Raw genomic sequence first — 19,283 nt, 5'->3', positions numbered from 1 at the left:
TACTTCTAGCATTACCAAACCAACAATCCAAGCCAATAATTTCGAGATCAAGCCTGCGATTATCCAAATGGTCCAAACGAGTATTCAATTTAGTGGGTTGCCGAATGATGATCCTAATGCACATCTTGTTAACTTCCTAGAAATATGCAACATATTCAAGCATAATGGAGTTAGCAATGATGCTATTAGGCTTAGGCTCTTTCCATTCTCATTATGTGATAGAGCTAAGGACTGGCTTAACTCACTCCCTACAAGAAGCATCACTACTTGGAATGATTTGACTCAAAAAATATTGGCTAAGTATTTTCCTCCCTCTAAAACAGCAAAATTTATTAATGATATCACTACTTTTGTTCAACTAGAGAGGGAATCTTTGTATGAGGCATGGGAACGATTTAAAGAAATGCTTAGGAAGTATCATCCCCATGGAATACCAGTTTGGCATCAAATTCAAACTTTTTATAATGGTATTACTCCATTTAATCGCTCCATTATTGATGTAGCTGTAAGAGGCACAATCATGAGGAAAACTCCAGAGGAAGCCTATGATCTAGTGGAAGATATGGTATCAAATAGCTACCAATGGAATAATGATCGAACTGATCGAAGGGGAGTGTTGCAGCAATAAATGTGTCATCTAATAATCCATGTGATCTTTGTGGCCAATTAGGACATATTAATTCTGACTGTCCGGTAGGTAATCCTTTTGCTTCACATGAAAGTGTTAATTTTATTTCTCATGGTAGTAAGTCGAATTTCAACCCCTATTCGAACACATACAACCTAGGGTGGAGGAGTCATCCGAATTTTCATGGAACAACAACCAACAAAAAGCACCCATGGGATTTCAACAACATCTGCCCCCACAAGAAAAGGGAAACTTGGAAGACTTGATTTCTAAGTTCATTAATGTTGCTGAAGCAAAGTTCCAAGATCATGAAAAGAGATTCTTATATCAAGAAGCATCTATTAAGAATTTAGAAATTCAAGTGGGGCAGATTGTGAATTTATTGAAAGAAATAAGAATGGGATGAATGCCTAGCAATACAAAGAAGAACCCAAGGGAGCAAGTGAGTGCCATTACTTTAAGAACTGGAAAGACTATTGTCGAGACCCAGAATGATGATCAAAAAGCTTAAGTGGTCGATTCACAAAAGGAGTCTGAAGGGAGTACACCTAAACTGAATTTAGATGCTATTAAACTTCCTCTCCCCTACCCTAGAAGAGTTTTGAAAGCTAACTTAGATAAACAATTTGAAAAATTTTTAGAGATGTTTAGAAAAATACATATTAACATTCATCTTCTTGATGTATTGTCGTAGATGCCAAAATATGCCAAATTTTTTAAAGAGGTGATGTCAAATAAAAGAAAATGGGAGGAATGCGAAATGGTGAAACTAAATGAAGAGTGCTTAGCAATTCTTCAAAATAAATTACCCTCAAAGCTCAAGGACCTAGGGAGTTTTTCTATTCCTTGCACCATAGGAAATACTGAGTTTGAGAAAGCTATATGCGATTTAGGTGCCAGTATAAATCTAATGCCATATTCTATTTTTGAAAAACTTGGATTGCATGAACTAACACCTACTACTATTATTCTGCAATTAGTTGATAGAAGTATCAAATATTTTAGGGGAATAGTAGAAGATGTTTTAGTTAAAGTGGGCAATTTTATTATTCCTACTGATTTCATTGTGTTGGATATGGAGGAAGATAGACAATGCCTCTGATTTTAGGGAGACCTTTTCTTGCTATTGGTAATACTTTAATTGATGTGCAAAAAGGTCTACTTATCCTTAGAATCAATGGTGAAGAAGTGGTGTTTAATGTATTTAAAACCATGAAATATCCCAACACAATTGAACATAAAATATATGTAATCGATTACATTGATGTTTGGGCAGCTGAAGTCGATGCATCTAAATCAGATGATCCTTTAGAACGTTGCATTCTTAATTCTTGTAAAAATGTGCAGGTCTTGGATGAAGAAGTTAAGGAGGTTTTGAACTATTTGGAGGCCGGTCAGGAAGAGTTCAAGCCAAGACAAGGAAAATTTTTTGGATCGACCTCTACCAAGCAATTACGACCTTCCATTGAAACACCTCCAGCTCACACAAAACTCCTTAACTTCTGCAATTACTATTATTCTGCAATTAGTTGATAGAAGTATCAAATATTTTAGGGGAATAGTAGATGTTTTACCATTGCTATAATTAGTAGGATGGAGCATAAAATGCACCTACCAACCAAGTAATTCAATAGTAGGATGGAGCATAAAATGCACCTACTAGCCAGCAAATTCAACAGTAGGACGGAGCATAAAATGCACCTACTGGCCGAGTGATCCAAAAGTGAGATGGAGCATAAAACGCACTCACTCCTAATAAAAAGAGAAAAAAAAAGAGAAAAAAAAAAGAGAAAAAAAAAGAGAGTTCCATTAAAACACCTCCAGCTCACACAAAACTCCTTAACTTCTGCAATTACTATTATTCTGCAATTAGTTGATAGAAGTATCAAATATTTTAGGGGAATAGTAGAAGATGTTTTAGTTAAAGTGGGCAATTTTATTATTCCTACTGATTTCATTGTATTGGATATGGAGGAAGATAGGACAATGCCTCTGATTTTAGGGAGACACTTTCTTGCTATTGGTAATACTTTAATTGAAGTGCAAAAAGGTCTACTTATCCTTAGAATCAATGGTGAAGAAGTGGTGTTTAATGTATTTAAAACCATGAAATATCCCAACACAATTGAACATAAAAAAGGAGAAAAAAAAAGGTTTTGAACTATTTGGTGGCCGGTCAGGAAAAGTTCAAGCCAAGAAAAGGAAAATGTTTTGGATCGACCTCTACCAAGCAATTACGACCTTTCATTGAAACATCTCCAGCTCACACAAAACTCCTTAACTTCTGCAATTACTATTATTCTACAATTAGTTGATAGAAGTATCAAATATTTTAGGGGAATAGTAGAAGATGTTTTAGTTAAAGTGGGCAATTTTATTATTCCTACTGATTTCATTGTGTTGGATATGGAGGAAGATAGACAATGCCTCTGATTTTAGGGAGACATTTTCTTGCTATTGGTAATACTTTAATTGATGTGCAAAAAGGTCTACTTATCCTTATAATCAATGGTGAAGAAGTGGTGTTTAATGTATTTAAAACCATGAAATATCCCAACACAATTGAACATAAAATATATGCAATCGATTACATTGATGTTTGGGCAGCTGAAGTCGATGCATCTAAATCAGATGATCCTTTAGAATGTTGCATTCTTAATTCTTGTAAAAATGTGCAGGTCTTGGATGAAGAAGTTGAGGTTTTGAACTATTTGGAGGCCGGTCAAGAAGAGTTCAAGCCAAGACAAGGAAAATTTTTTGGACCGACTTCTTTCAAGCAATTACGACCTTCCATTGAAACACCTCCAGCTCACACAAAACTCCTTCCATCTATTGTGCAGGCCCCTATTCCAGATTTAAACCCACCCATGATGGATAAGAGGGGAAAACACCGGAAGTTGCAACTGCAAGACCTAGAGGATCCAGTTAATGATTAAAAATAGGGATGTTTGTTTTTTTTTCTCCTTGTTTTTATAATTAAGTTATTTCCACCTTTTCTTTTTACCTTACATTGAAGACAATATATAGACTAAGTGGGGGAAGTATAGGATTTTAATTAAGTTCAAAAAAAAATCAAAAACTTAACTCTTTTGAAATCAATTGAAACAATGTTCTAAGAAAATTTTTGTGAACCTAGTAATGAGATACGATAAAAAAGTATATGACTTATCTGCACCCATTTCCAGTTAAACTAGTCCTAAATTTAGGTTTAAATAAATGGGGTAGTTATTTTACCATTGCTATAATTAGTAGGATAGAGCATAAAATGCACTTATCAACCAAGTAATTCAATAATAGGATGGAGCATAAAATGCACCTACTAGCCAACAAATTCAACAGTAGGACGGAGCATAAAATGCACCTACTAGCCAAGTAATCCAAAAGTGAGATGGAGCATAAAATGCACTCACTCCCAATAAAAAGAGAAAAAAATGAGAAAAAAAAAAAGGTTTTTCCTTATTTACTACCTGGTTTACAGTAGCAAAAATTGAATTAACGAATGAATGAATAGAGTATAACTTGGTTGTGTTGATTTGACGGTTTGCAATAGTTAACCTAGAATATTTGTGGAAAAAGATGAAAGATAATTGAGTTCAAAAATTAGTACGACAGTTAGTTTGTTCTTATTTTATTTTACTTGAATTTTGTCTTGCCCAAGGACGGGCAACCATTAATCTCTAAAGTCTTGGTTAAAGCGAGGTTAGTTAGTTCAGCTTATCTTATGTGCATTTTTGCAAATGATTACATCAAGTTCTAAATGATAAAAAGATAACAATTGAAGTTCTAAAATTTAATGTTTTTTCTTTATTTCTTTTCTATGGTAGCACTCCACTTTCTTAGAGAATAACATGTTCATTAAACAACTGCCCACTTTGCATTTCAAATCATTGAAATTCTTCTCAATCATTTTAGCTCAATTAATGAAGATCACTAGGTACAAATTGCACACTTAAGTTCAAATTGTTAACACTCTCAATGAGACCGTTATCATCCAAACACAGTCAACAAATTTAATGTTGAAATAACTATGAGTAAAGCATAAATACATAAATAAATACACATTTAATAGTTTATATGAAAAGATGCATCACGATAAACAATACTAAGACTTTGGGAGCCTAGTCATACAATAATTTTACCAATATTACATCAAACAATGTTTAAGCTTCCAATCTACTAAAAATTCATTACAAGATGCATCAAGCTGTTATATCGATAGTTTTATCTTATAGTTCTCTAACTCTGAAAATCATTTATAATATATAAGATAAAATATTTTCTAATTTTGGTGTCTTTCTAAAAATAAAAAACCATTGTTGATATAAATTGCTCATAGACCAATGAATTTAATACATCATTAATGGATCCATATTATAGCTATTTCTTAATGAAATCAATTATAACATATAGAATATATATTTTTTATGCTTTCTAGATTTTTAACAGTAGTTATGACCTCTGCTTTTTGACTTTTAGCCATGGTCATCACCATTGTTATTCAATGGCCTTGCGCCACTCTGCCCATGCTATGTGCCCTTACTTTAGGGGTTTGACTATGATACTAGAAAGACATGATATAATAAAAACTTATAACCAACCAACCGGTATGAGGTGATCAATCAGGTGGTATTCATCAAAATTCGCGAGGTGCTTTGATTGGTCAAAGCTCTTTTGGTACCATGTCATTCTGGTATCTTGGAGTTTAACCAATGCATTAAACTCTCTTTCAATTATAACAGTCCAAAATCAGCCAAAACAATGAGCTCTTTCTTCCTAGGAAAGAAAGCATTTGTAACTATAGCAGTCCTACGCCTAACTTACAAATAAAAAGTACAACTTCGAAAAACAAAACCAAAAGATGAAAAAAAAAACTATCATGCCTACAACTTGAGTACCAGTTCTTGTTAAAACTAAGGCTCCTCACTGATTACTATTTCCTTTTCTATCATCAAGGGCAAGCTTGATCCCTGAACCTGACCATCATCTCCATCTTTCTGTTACACTTTTTGAACCATATTATCACCACCATTATTCTTAGTCCTCTTCTGCACCTCATTCTGATATTAATCCTTCTGATCCTCCTGTACCTGATTATCATCCCCATCATTTTGATCCATTTGCAACTCAAAACCATCATCCTCAGCTAATGTCCCTGGGTCTGCAGTACCAGATTCAGAAACATTTTCTTCTGTTGGAGATGCCTCCATTTCCAATTCCTTGTTTGCAGATTTTTCCTCCTCTGAATCAATTTCTGCAGAACTACTACTATCACTCTCTTGAGTATGAAAAGAATTACCTTCTTCAGCTCCTGTTTTCACATCTTCCTCCATCATTACCTTGGGTACAGCACACGTATGCGGAATAGGAACTATGTTACTGATAGTTTTGCCTGTCCTGAGTCTTTCCCTGTATACCTCCATCTCACTTCTGTACCTCTCTTTATCCTTAATGCCTTGCTCCTGATAAACCTGAATTTCACAAATGGTACAAGGGAAAAGAGGATTGGGGTCAATGATGATTATCCTTAAAGCAATGCACAGTTACATAATTCCATTTCATTATAGAGAAAATCATAGAAAATGACCCATGACATTTCTCTTACAGATTTCTCAGTCTCTGTCAGTTTGTTCCATAGATCGCCAATCATTTTGCTGATTTCTCTATCCTTCCCTGGGTGGAGTGGTTTGAGTCTGGCATGCTGCTCAGCAAAGAAGAAATTGTAGCCACTTCGGTTAGGCTTAGGATGGGCAGGATCTCGCTTTCTCAACTCAGATTTCTTCCGCCGACGCTGACGGCATGGAACTACACTTTCCTTGCCAGTATTGTTCTCAAATAAGCTAGAGTACTGTGGCATTTGGCCATCTGGGTGGTCCGTAGTGTGGTATAGAATACCTTTTAACTTCTGCATGCCAACTGTAACAGTAACAAGATAGCCATGCTCGAATTTCCCATCTATCACCCCAACCACAGGGCAAACCATTGAGCTTGGTGGACTTGCTGGAAGCAGAAGGAAGAAATTACTTAAGTAGCTCCAAATTAGTAAGAAATGGTTTTATCCATATGATCAATGTTAAGGTTTTCTAAACAACTAGCCTAGACACTGGTACTTTCTATGAACTACAAAGCCACTCCTTCACATCCTCTAAGGTAATAAAACTTGACCAATTCAACCATGTTAATCTGTTCAACTATGATGATTTTGGTAATTAAGCAGGAGCAAGATAAGTATAAAATAAAAACAGAGGAATCCTAATGAAAGAAAAAAAATTCCCCCTAGGACACACAACAAAGAGGAGGCATAGAGGCCATTGTCTCTACTCATGCATGTAAAGCCATCACTCTCAATGTTCACAATATGTCCTTGCTCTCCTTTTTATTTATTTACTTTTTTTTTTTTTTTGAGGGGGTGGGATTGGAGAAACCTGCAGGCGAGAACTCCCCAGTACTATTCCTCCGCTTGTGAGTTGCAGATGCTTGTGATTCTGATGGCGGCATTACCGGTTGAACCAAGCCTTGAGCTGGAACTGGTATGAGAGATGAATTCTGCACAGGAGCTGTAATATGTTCCCTTATTTTAGTTGCAGAGATAATCTAAACCATATTTTTTATGAACTCACCAGCAGGAGGAATCCAACCCTTGGCTTGAAATAAATAGATTTGCTCATAGTGATGAAGCAATGAAACATAATACTTGCGCAGGACAAAAGATGCATTTGTAGCTGTAGATGGAAAGTTGAAAACAGCGGTTACATCCTTCCATCTTCTCTCTCTAATGATCTGCAAACATTAGCTAGAGAATCACAACAGATGAAAACAAAATATGAAAGAAGGCAACTCTATTTCAGGAAAGATGCCATATTGGACACCTATAATCTGATTTTCATTCTGATACATTTAACACATTAATTCATACAGATAGAATAATGAACTAGCATGCTTTTTTCTTTCAAATATACTAATTATTATTCCTTTTATAACTGAAAATTATCAATAAAGTGATAGTTGCTTATCGTAATTTAATGCATTATAAAATTCTCTTCTGGCAACAGCAGGCATACCATGATACCTATAGTCAAGTTACATTTTTTTATAATAAAATAAAATTTATTGTTTGTGCTGTTCAGTCAAACTGAGAAAAGATTAATGTTTGTTCTGTAGCTACGGTAGTTCGAACCAGGAGAAAAGAAGAAGAAGAAGATGAAGAGAACAGTCAAACATGATAGGATAAACCCTATCAGTCGACCCTTAATATGGATTAGCCTCTAATTAGTAGTACAAAGACTAAACTGCCCCCACTTAAGTATGGGATAGGAAGTCACTATTAAGACTGCCACATAAGCATATAACTTAACAAAAATAAAATGACTAATCTACCCTTATTTGGCTAGCTCTAATACTCTCCCTCAAGCTAGAGAATATATGTCATATAATCCCAACTTGTTACATATATAGTTCACTCTCCAGTAAAGACCTTCTCCCTCACAAAGTGGCAATCAATCTCTATGTGCTTTGTTCTCTCATAAAAAATAGGGTTGGATGAGATGTGGAGTGCAGCTTGATTATCACAGTACAATTTCATAGGTCTATCCATGGAGAACCCGATTTCTTGTAGGAGATTCCTCAGCCATACTAATTCACATGTACTGTGTGCCATGGCTCTGTATTCGGCTTCAGCACTGCTCCTTGCCACAACCGTCTGCTTCTTACTCTTTCATGTCACAAGATTTCCTCCAAAAATGTGTAGTAACCTGTAGTAGATCTTCTATCAAACACAGAGCCTGCCCAATCTGCATCTGTATACCCAATTACTTCAAGTTTTCCTCCTGGTTTGTACAATAACCCAGGCCTGGAGCTCCCTTCAGGTACCTTACAATTTTAAGAACTGCATCCCAGTGAGGTATTCGAAGGTTCTGCATAAATTGGCTCACCACACTGACTACAAAGGAGATGCCTGGTCTCGTGATAGTCAAATAGTTCAGCTTCCCCACTAACAGTCTATACCTTCTAGGATCATCAAATATTTCCCCTGTATCATTGCTCAACTTAGCATTTGGTTCCATGGGAGTTTCAGCCGGTTTTGCACCTAACAGTCCTGTTTCATTCAGCAGATCAAGAACATATTTTCTTTGGCACAGGTTTACACCTTGTCTTGATCTAACAACTTCTATACCCACGAAATACTTCAATGTCCCAAGGTCTTTTGTTTGCAAATGATTTTACAGAAAGACCTTTAGTTTATCGATCCCCAACTTTTCACTACCAGTTATGACAATATCATCCACATAAACCAATAATAAAATCTTTTCGGCTTCTGAATCATAACTTAACACCGAGTGGTCAACCTGGCATTATTTCATTCCAAAGCTCTTCACCACTTCAATAAACTTCCCAAACCAAGCACGAGGTGATTGTTTCAACCCATAAATTGCCTTTTTCAGTCTGCACACCTTACCATCCTCCCCCTAAGCAACAAACCCAGGTGGTTGCTCCATATATACCTCCTCCATAAGGTCACCATGAAGGAAGGCATTTTTAATGTCAAGTTGAAACAAAGGCCAATCATACATAACTACTAGGGAAATTAAGATATGGACAGAGCCAATCTTAGCCACTAGAGAGAAGGTCTCCATATATTCCACTCCATACAACTGCTTACCAGGTGGAAGAGTAGTGAGCTCCCACGTGTGAGTATGCTGAAGGGCAAAGAGTTCCTCCATCATTGCCTACTGCCACCCAGGTGAGCTAAGAGCCTCTCGAACATCCTTAGGTATAGAAATAGATGACAATAGTGAAACAAACTGGTCATGTGAAGTGGAAAGGCGAGATACTGAAACAAAATTGGAAATGGGATGGAGGGTACAACTACGTTTACCTTTTCGTAAAGCGATGGGAAGATCAAGTCCTGAAGGTTCAGGGACAGGAGCAACAACAGGATCCCCAGACAAGGTACAAGCTGGAGGAGGAGCCGGTGTCTATCGATGAGTATACATGTGTCGGATCGGTGGTCATTCAGTAGGGAGCTGCACAAGAGGAGGTGAAGGGTTAACCCCAACTGGAACACCCGGAACGGGATTACTGACTGAAAGAGGAAGAGGAAGCAAATGTGGAAACACAGATACATCAAGTCCCGAGAAGAAGGGAATAGACTCAAAAAATGTGACATCAGGACAAACATGGCACTTCTGAGTAATGGGATTGTAACACTTATACCCTTTCTGAGTCCGAGAGTAGCCAAAAAAGACACATTTGATAGAGCGTGCATCCAGCTTATCTATTCCAAGACTCAGATTGTGAACAAAGCACACACAACCAAAGATACGAGGTGTTAATGGAAAGGGAGACAAGGTGGGGAACAAGATAGAGAAGGGAGATCGACCATGAAGAATGAAGGAGGGCATCCGATTAATAAGGAAACACGCAGTAAGTACAGCATCACTACAAAATCGTTTAGGAACACTCATATGATGAAGAATAGACCGAGCGGTTTCAAGGAGATGATGATTCTTTCGTTCAGCCACCCCATTTTGTTGAGGAGTGGATGCACATGAAGTTTGATGAATGATGCCATGCTGTTCTAAATACGGTTGAAAGGAAGTAAGAAAGTATTCACGACCGTTATCTGAACGAAGAACTTTGATTGGAACACCAAATTGTGTACGTATTTCCGCATGGAATTTTCAAAAAATAGAAAATAATTCACTCATTTCTTTCATTAAATAAATCCATGTCATTTTTGAACAATCATCAATAAAAGTGACAAAATACTTGTAACCATTATAAAACTATTTTAATCGGGCCCCAAACATCTGAATGGACCAAAGCAAAAGGACTCAACATATGATTCTCAACTCTAGGACTGAAGGGAACACGACGATGTTTCCCAAACTGACACGACTCACACTGTAAAGACAACAAATGACTCAAAGACGGGACCAGTATCTTGAGTTCCTTGAGAGATGGATGTCCTAGTCGACAATGCCACTGTAGGGGAGTGAGTGAAGTCTGAAGTGCAACTGACGATCCACCACCGTCAAGGTAAATACAATCCACCAGCCTCATGCTCCCCACCAATCTTCATCCCCGTCTTGAAATCCTGAAAAACACAAAAGGAAGGGAAAAATGTAATAGAGCAATTAAGAGTCTTGATTAATTTACTAACAGACATAAGATTGAATGGAAACTAAGGGACATAGAGCAGATGATAAAGAAAGAGAAGTTGTGTCAACATTACCAACACCACAGATGGGAGAAGAGGAACCGTTGGCAAGGTTAACAGTTTAAGATGTGGAAGTTTCAGAGAGGGAAGAGAACACACCTGTGAGGGAAGAGAACACACCTGGAGCCCTGGTCATGTGATCAGAGGCTCCAGAGTCAATAATCCAGGGAGAGGATTTGGATGACAGACAAGCTATACCTTAGTGGGCAAGGGTGGCAGTAGTATGCTGTGAAGTAGTCTGGAGGAACCGCTCATACTCATCACGCGGTACACTCATCATCTCCTTCCCGGAAACAGATGTAGATGTGGAAGGAGTTAGATTTGCCTGTTGGTTATCACTGACATCAACCCCACCAGCTACTGCATGATTGGCCCATGTAGAAGGAGGGCCATGGAGATCATAACAGAAATTCACCGAATGTTCGTCCCTGCCACAATGGGTACACTTCCTTGTAGAGTTACTTTTTCCTTTACCATGGCCTCCCCCTGAGTCACGACCACCACCATGGCCAAATACATTATCACCACGACCTCCTCGGGAGGCATGTCCTCCCCCTTTAATACCACGTCTACCTCCTCTGGCCATCACAAATGCTGATCTGTCAGACTGTGTGGGATTCTCTGTAGGCTCCAAAGAAATCCTACGAAGTCATGCAAACACTTCCTCAAGTGTAGGAAGAGTAGAGCCCACTAATATTTGGGCCCTAACTGGTTCATATTCTGATTTCAACCCCACTAAGAATCTAGTGACATCTATTTGTTCCCTTTGTTGTTGCTGAACCTTAACATCTGGAGTGAGGGGATAATAGACATTGAGTTCATTTCTGAGGTTCTTCATACAGGCATAGTACTCTTCTAGGGTTTTATTCCCTTGCTGCAGATCGAAATACTCCTGATAGAGCTGATATACCCTTGTAGTATTATCTTGCCCAGAATAAAGCTTCTTCGCATGTTCCCATATGTCCTTAGCTGTATTTAAGAACATAAAGTTGGCACCTATTTTGGGTTCCATACTATTCCATAACCATGTCATGATTTAGGCATCTTCCTGTTCCTAGTCATCAAATCCTAAAGAGTTAGCAGGTGGTTTATCTTCCTTCACATGCTTCACTTTCCTCTTTGCCTTGAGAAAAACTTCCACTGACTTGCCCCATGGTACATAGTTCTCACCACTAAGTTTAATGGAGGTCATTTGGACATTTAAAAAATCAGAGGAAATCATGACACTCGATTTCTGGTCACCACTCATCTCCCATCGAAGCCATTCCTATCTACAAAGTTGGTTCTGCCCGTCACACACAAAAAAAAAAAACAGTTCCAACCACTGCAGTACAATTCGTTAGCTACGACACAAGCATACTTGTAATCACCAAGTACTGGCCTTAGCATACATTCGGCCACTTCAACCACCACTGTACTGCTAACATGCAAATTTAAAACCACAAAGAGTCCCTCTTGAAACTACTCATTAGAGGGTTCAGACCACCACCACTACACCTACTCAACCACCATAGCTGTCACACCCATGGTGACAGCACTCTACACGGAAAAAAAAAAAAACCTTTTGTTTCTAGTCACTCGACTGTTGTTCTCTTTCCTTGTCACTAGAAGTCCAACCTCTGAACCCTAGAAGTTGTCGCAGTCTAATACCCCAGATTTCTCGCACCAAAGAAAAACGGAAAAAAAAAAGAACTGAGAAATATATGTTGAGGAAGCTATAATCAACTGTTGTCAACCTGGCTCTGATACCATTTTGTGTTGTTCAGCCGAACTGAGAAAAGAGGAATGTTTGTTCTATAGCTACAGTAGTTCGAACCAGGAGAAAAGAAGAACTAGAAGAAGATGAAGAGAACAGTCAAACATGATAGGATAAACCCTATCAGTCGACCCTTAATATGGATTAGCCTCTAATTAGTAGTACAAAGACTAAACTGCCCCCACTTAAGTATGGGACAGGAAGTCACTATTAAGACTACCACATAAGAATATAACTTAATAGAAATAAAATGACTAATCTACCCTTATTCAGCTAGCTCTAACATTTATTAACATAAGAAAGAAAATTACAAAGAAAGTGACCCAAAGTCACCGGAGGGAACTCCAAACCAAAAACCAACCAAACAAGAAGAAACACCAAAAACCAAACTCTGACAAAAAAAAAAAATAGACAACAAGCAACCAGACCCAAGCAACCTAAGCCCCAAATAATCAGTCTTCAAAGCAATAGGCTCAAACAAAACCAACCTCACTTAGAAGAAACAAAGAAAACAGAACCCCAACAAATGTTGCCAATCCAACAACCCAAAAAGAAATAACATAACAAGATCTCTCTATTTCTTCTTTAAGACTTTCCTGGATCTCATCACCTTGTTTGGTACAAATCCCAAATAGACCCCCTTTTAACCTAGTGAAAACATTTCACACCAAGATATTACAATGATTTCTTTGACTTCTGAATCTTCTTACTGCAAGAGTAGCCTTCCTTAGCTCCATCACATCCTTTGACACATCATTAATCCTTTCCAATTCCAAAAACATGTTCTTCTCAAAACACTGATCCACACCCAAATCTTCACTTTTTTTTAATATAAATAAAGAACAAAATATTAAAAGAGCAGCAGCATACATCAACCAGTGACGAAATATTACCAAGTTGAACCACAGGAAAAAAGAAACAAACACAAAAGAACCAACCCCAAACACAAAGAATTCAACCCCTACAAAAGACAGCCAACTCCCACCAAAGGACCAAAAGAAGACAAAAAACCAAAAATTCGGGTATCTACTCAGCATTAAGCCAAACAAATGTGAGCATACTTCTCTGCGAAATCAAACAAAACTCCACCCCTTCAACCTTTCATCAAAGTACCAAACCCATCCAACCTCAATGTACAACACTCAATCTAACACTTCCTACTTAAACCAAGATCATCCAAACTTAACCTCCTCACCCCTCTCCACCTCCAAAAAAGCTTTCCTCACAAATCTTCACCATTTTGATTGACATCTCTTGCAAGTCCAATTGATCTCTACCCATCATGATCGTCTTCAACTTTGAAAAGTTTTCATCAGGGCCTGCATCAATCTTCTCAAAGGAATTGGATATTTCTCTTCCTATTCTTTAAATTTCTTCCTAGTGAATTCATCTACCTCTATGTTCACAACCTTTACCAAATCAATTGAACTTTCAATTACAAATACACCTTAGCATCCTTTAGGTTTTCTCAATTCATCTACTGTTGGACAATTTGGTTAGGTTTGTCAGGTTCCACCTTTTTTTTCATAGGCTTAGTTTGGAAAGAGTACTGTTACGAAATTATAGGCTGTAAATATGTAGTATTAGCCCAATTAGGAATAGCTTGATTATAGGAATTATTCTTTCTTTGATTTTCTTCCTATTTTAGTATCTACAAGGTTGTATGATTTTCTTCCGTTTTTGTAACTATATGATTTTCTTCCTTTTTTGTATCTGCAAGGCTGTATGATTTTCTTCCTTTTTAGTATCTACAAGGTTGTATATATATGTACTACTTTCTCAATAGAAAGACATCAATTTCTTCTAATTCTTGTTCTATCACATGGTATCAGAGCTGGAGACACCAATTCCAGTCTGAAACTAATTTCTGATTTTCTTCCCTCTGCTGCCCAAGTGAGCATCTTTAAATTCTTTACGTTGCCCAAGTGAGCAGCAGCTGCGATCTCTAGGTCACCCATTCCGAGTGACATCTGCATCTCATCGCCCCTACCAGTGGAAGCGGAATCCCAGATCGGCCTACCCACCTTCACCCATTTCTTCTTCACTTCGATCGGGAGAGGGCTTTCAAGTCTGCAACAGGTCGGAGAGTAACATAGCAGCCTCGGTGTTACTCCTGTGGTGTTTGTTTGCCCATCAAGAAAGTCTTTCTTCTTTGTTCTTTTTATACAGTTGATATTTCGGTGCTGCCAGATGTGGTTTCTTGTTGTTTGGGTGTTGCATTTGTTGTCGATTCTGTTTTATTGGCTTTGCTGGTTGTTAAAAGTTTATTTTCCTATGTTTATGATGGCGGTTGAACAAAAGAACTTGGCTATGCCTAGTGTTATCCCCATTCTGTCTAAGATCACTGAACAAAAACTAAACGGAACTAATTATTTAGACTGGAGTAAGACAGTTCGTTTGTATTTACGGAGTATCTCTAAGGACAACCATCTAACTAAGGACCCTCCTACTGATGAGACCCGCACTGAATGGCTAAGGATTGATGCTCAATTGTTTTTTTTTAAATCCGCAATTCTATTGTGAATGAGTATGTCGGTCTCCCTCATTGTGAGTTTGTAAAAGAACTAATGGAATATTTGGCTTTTCTGTTCTCTGGTAAAGAAAATATTTCCCGTATTTTTTATGTTTGCAAGACATTTTATCAGCCTGAACAACAGGATCAGTCTCTTCAGACCTATTTCATGAATTTCAAGCGCACTTATGAAGAATTGAACGCCTTGTTACCTTTCAGTACTGATATCAAAGTTCAACAGACTCAATGTGAACAGATGGCTATTATGAGTTTTTTGGCTAGCCTTAATCCTCAATTTGATGGTGCTAAGTCACAGATTTTGTCTAATCCTGAGATTACCCCTTTAAAAGAGGTCTTTACTAGGGTCCTTCGTACAGATACTGGTTCTCATACCTCACCTGTACAACAACCTAGTGCACTTGTCAGTCAGAATAGTGGATCAACTGGTTGGTCTCGTTCTCAGAATAGTAGCAGAGGTGGCAGTAATAGTGGTTGGAATGCTGGAACTCACGCCACAGGGGGAATAGTTTGCTACTATTGTCATGAACCAAGACACACTAAAAGGACTTGCCAGAAATTGCTAAAGAAAAACCAAAAGTCTTCTGGGTCTCAGTCAGCTCATGTTGTAACTACGAATGATGTTCCTCATCCATCGTCAAATCAGACCATTACAATTTCTGCAGATGAGTATGTGAAATTTACCCAGTATCAAGAGGCATTAAGAACTCCTCTCAGTCCATCACTGTCCTTGCTGAGTTAGGTAAAACCAATACATGTCTTCTTTCTTCTTCCTCTCAATAGGTCATTGATTCTGGTGCAACAGATCATATGACAGGTAATCCTAGTCTCTTTTCCACTTTCCAATCACACACTTTTCCTTCTTCAGTCACCTTAGCAGATGGTTCTATTTCTTCTGTCCTTGGTTCTGGCACTATCAATCCCACACCAACACTTTATTTGTCATCTGTATTGAGTTTACCAAAATTTTCTTTTAATTTGGTATCTATTAGCAAATTCTCTCGTACTCTTAACTGTTGTATCTCATTCTTTCCTAATCATTGTCTGTTTCAGGATCTTATGACAAAGAGGATTATTGGTAAAGGACGAGAATCAGGAGGTCTGTACATTTTGGATACCCAAGAACCTCAGACCATTGCCTGTTCCAGTACTTTATTTCCTTTTGAAGCTCATTGTCGATTGGGGCATCCATCTTTACTTTTGTTAAAGAAGTTATCTCCTCAGTTTCATGATGTATCTTCTTTAGATTGTGAGTCTTGTCAGTTTGCAAAACATCATCGTCTATCGTCTGTTTCTCGAGTTAATAAAAGGGCTAGTCATGCTTTTGAGTTAGTACATTCAGATGTTTGGGGACCTTGTCCTATTATGTCTAAAACTGGATTTCGATATTTTGTTACCTTTGTGGATTATTTTTCTCGTATGACTTGGCTTTATTTAATGAAATCTCGTTCTGAGTTGCTTTCACATTTTAAAACCTTTTGTGCTGAAATAAAAACACAGTTTGATGTGTCTGTACAAACATTGCGAAGTGATAATGCCAAAGAATATTTCTCCGATTCCTTCCAGACTTACATGACTCATAATGGAATTCTCCATCAATCATCTTGTGTTGATACTCCATCTCAAAATGGAGTGGCTGAGAGAAAAAATAGACATCTTCTTGAAACTGCTAGGGCTCTTTTATTTCAAACACATGTTCCTAAACAGTTTGGGTTGATGTTGTTTCTACAGCGTGTTTTTTGATTAATCGCATGCCTTCCACTATTCTAAATGATCAAATCCCTTATAAGATTTTGTTTCCTAATAAATTTGTGTTTCCTATTGAACCTCGTATCTTTGGATGTTCTTGTTTTGTTCATGATGTTCATCTACAGGTTTCTAAATTGGACCTCAAGTCATTAAAATATGTCTTCCTAGGATACTCTCGTCTCCAAAAAGGGTACAAGTGTTTTTCTACTCTCTTGAATAGGTACCTTGTGTTAGCTGATGTTACATTCCATGAACATTTTCCTTTCTTTACTGCTCCATCTACACCTGTGTGTCCACAAGAGGATGATGATCTACTAATGTATCATGTCACCGGTCCAGACGCTAGTGTTGTTCCAATATCCCCACCACCACTTCAACCAAAACTACCTATTACTCAAGTCTATTCTCGACGATCTAATCCTCCTGTGACAAGTCCGGCACCGGTCTCTTCTTCGTCATCAGATCCAATGCCCAGTGATATTGATCTACCTATTGCTCTTCGAAAAGGTAAACGTCAATGTACTTATCCAATTTCCTCTTATGTTACCTATGATCGTTTGTCCTCTACTTCTTGTTCGTTTCTTGCCTCTCTTGATTCTATAGGGATTCCCAAAACTGTTCACCAGGCTTTATCCCATCCTGGGTGGCATGATGCTAGACTCGTCCAGACATTGCTTACTCAGTTAGTATTGTAAGTCAATTTATGTCCTCTCCTACAGTGCATCATCGGGCAACCTTGGAACAAATCTTGTGTTACTTGAAAGGAGCTCCTGGACGGGGGATACTGTATCGGAGTCATGGTCACAATAACATTGAGTGTTTTTCTGATGCGGACTGGGCAAGTTCCAAGATTGATCGAAGGTCCACTACTGGCTATTGTGTTTTCGTTGGTGGTAATCTGGTTTCGTGGAAGAGTAAGAAGCAAAATGTGGTGTCGCGATCTAGTGCAGAATCTGAGTATAGAGCAATGGCACAAGCTTCGTGTGAGGTTATGTGGGTTTCTCAACTGTTAACTGAGGTCGGTCTTAAAGTCTTAGTTCCAGCGAAGCTATGGTGCGATAATCAAGTTGCGATTCATATTGCTTCGAATCCAGTTTTTCATGAACGAACTAAACATATCGAGATAGGCTGTCATTTTGTTCGTGAGAAAATTCAACAAAACTTTATCTCTACAGCGAATGTGAAGACTGGAGAGCAATTAGGAGATATCTTTACAAAAGCTCTTAATGGAGCTCGGATTTCTTATATTTGTAACAAGCTGGGCATGATTGACATCTATGCTCCATCTTGAGGGGGAGTGTTACGAAATTATAGGCTGTAAATATGTAGTATTAGCCCAATTAGGAATAGCTTGATTATAGGAATTATTCTTTCTTTGATTTTCTTCCTATTTTAGTATCTACAAGGCTGTATGATTTTCTTCCTTTTTTGTATCTGCAAGGCTGTATGATTTTCTTCCTTTTTAGTATCTACAAGGTTGTATATATATGTACTACTTTCTCAATAGAAAGACATCAATTTCTTCTAATTCTTGTTCTATCACAAGTACAAATACAAATATATAGAATTTAAAACATTGTATTTTGTATTATTTTGAATGTATTTGTATTGTACATTTCTGTTTTTGTACTCCTTCCAAATTGAGCCACAAGGACAAATGTGATGGCACAGAAACTAGCACTGCTAATGTTAGATGAATCTGTGTCAATCAGGTATAAGGAGGTGCTAGTTTATTCATGTTGTATGGAGCATGATGCCTGAATTGTACATTGTGTTCTTACAAGTTACAAGCATTGAGGTTGATGTCATCTTTGGACATTCCAAGGGTTGCAGATTATCAGTTATGTTTGGCTAGTCTTCAAGATTGTTCAATTTTTATTGATAGCCTTCCTAGAGCTTGAGAGTATACAATAGATTGGAGTGAAACCATCCCATGACAAAGTTTCCTTTGTTTGGACATAGCATTTAGGGAGTTATTTGTTTTGGTTTTTTCAGTCTTTCTGGAAGAGCAATTTGACAAATCAAGTTGATTGTTAGAATTATTAATTGAACTTCCTTTGAATCCTGACCATTAGATTCTGCTTATATTGTCTAAACTCTTTTCATACATTCTCAAAGTGGATCTCAAGAGAACAAGAATGTGGCTGACAAATTAATGTTTCGACACATGAATTTGTATTCACTATCGAGGCTAGCATTGACTTCCTATGGCAACCAGCATATCCATCCTACATGCTATGTTTATACCATGAACTAGAAGTTACTTAATGCCAGTCTTTGGCTCTAAAAAGAATGCACCAGGAAAAAGGAGTTTATAAAACGATTATACCAAAGATGTGTGGCGACCAGGAAAAAGGAGTTACTTGAATGGATGACAATGACACCAGAAAAAAGGGTTACTTGA

The 19,283-nt window shown here is 37.7% G+C and overlaps 1 protein-coding gene and 1 non-coding gene across 6 annotated transcripts in view; both read right to left on the bottom strand.

Annotated features, from left to right (window-relative positions):
* Positions 1-325: 325 nt before the first annotated feature.
* Positions 326-432, bottom strand: LOC148865282 (small nucleolar RNA R71). The gene has a single exon (XR_016112105.1). It is a non-coding gene; the product is annotated as a small nucleolar RNA R71 (small nucleolar RNA).
* A 4,906-nt stretch (positions 433-5,338) lies between these two features.
* Positions 5,339-19,283, bottom strand: part of LOC148865279 (high mobility group B protein 15-like) — a 32,836-nt gene continuing 18,891 nt past the window's right edge. For all 5 annotated transcript variants that reach the window (XM_088977585.1, XM_088977581.1, XM_088977582.1 and 2 more), the window contains 4 exons: positions 7,246-7,405; positions 7,051-7,182; positions 6,231-6,625; positions 5,339-6,096 (listed from right to left, as the gene is read on the bottom strand). In XM_088977585.1, the coding sequence (XP_088833711.1) occupies positions 5,692-6,096; positions 6,231-6,625; positions 7,051-7,182; positions 7,246-7,405 (1,092 nt within the window). In that variant the 3' untranslated portion in view covers positions 5,339-5,691. The remainder of the gene's footprint in view (positions 6,097-6,230; positions 6,626-7,050; positions 7,183-7,245; positions 7,406-19,283) is intronic.

This window comes from Nelumbo lutea, chromosome 3 (assembly GCF_056320005.1).
Source record: "Nelumbo lutea isolate HS-2025 chromosome 3, American lotus-T2T, whole genome shotgun sequence".
Classification (NCBI taxonomy): domain Eukaryota; kingdom Viridiplantae; phylum Streptophyta; class Magnoliopsida; order Proteales; family Nelumbonaceae; genus Nelumbo; species Nelumbo lutea.
Note: the sequence above shows the minus strand (reverse complement) of the source record. Positions and strands in the feature narration are given on the sequence as shown.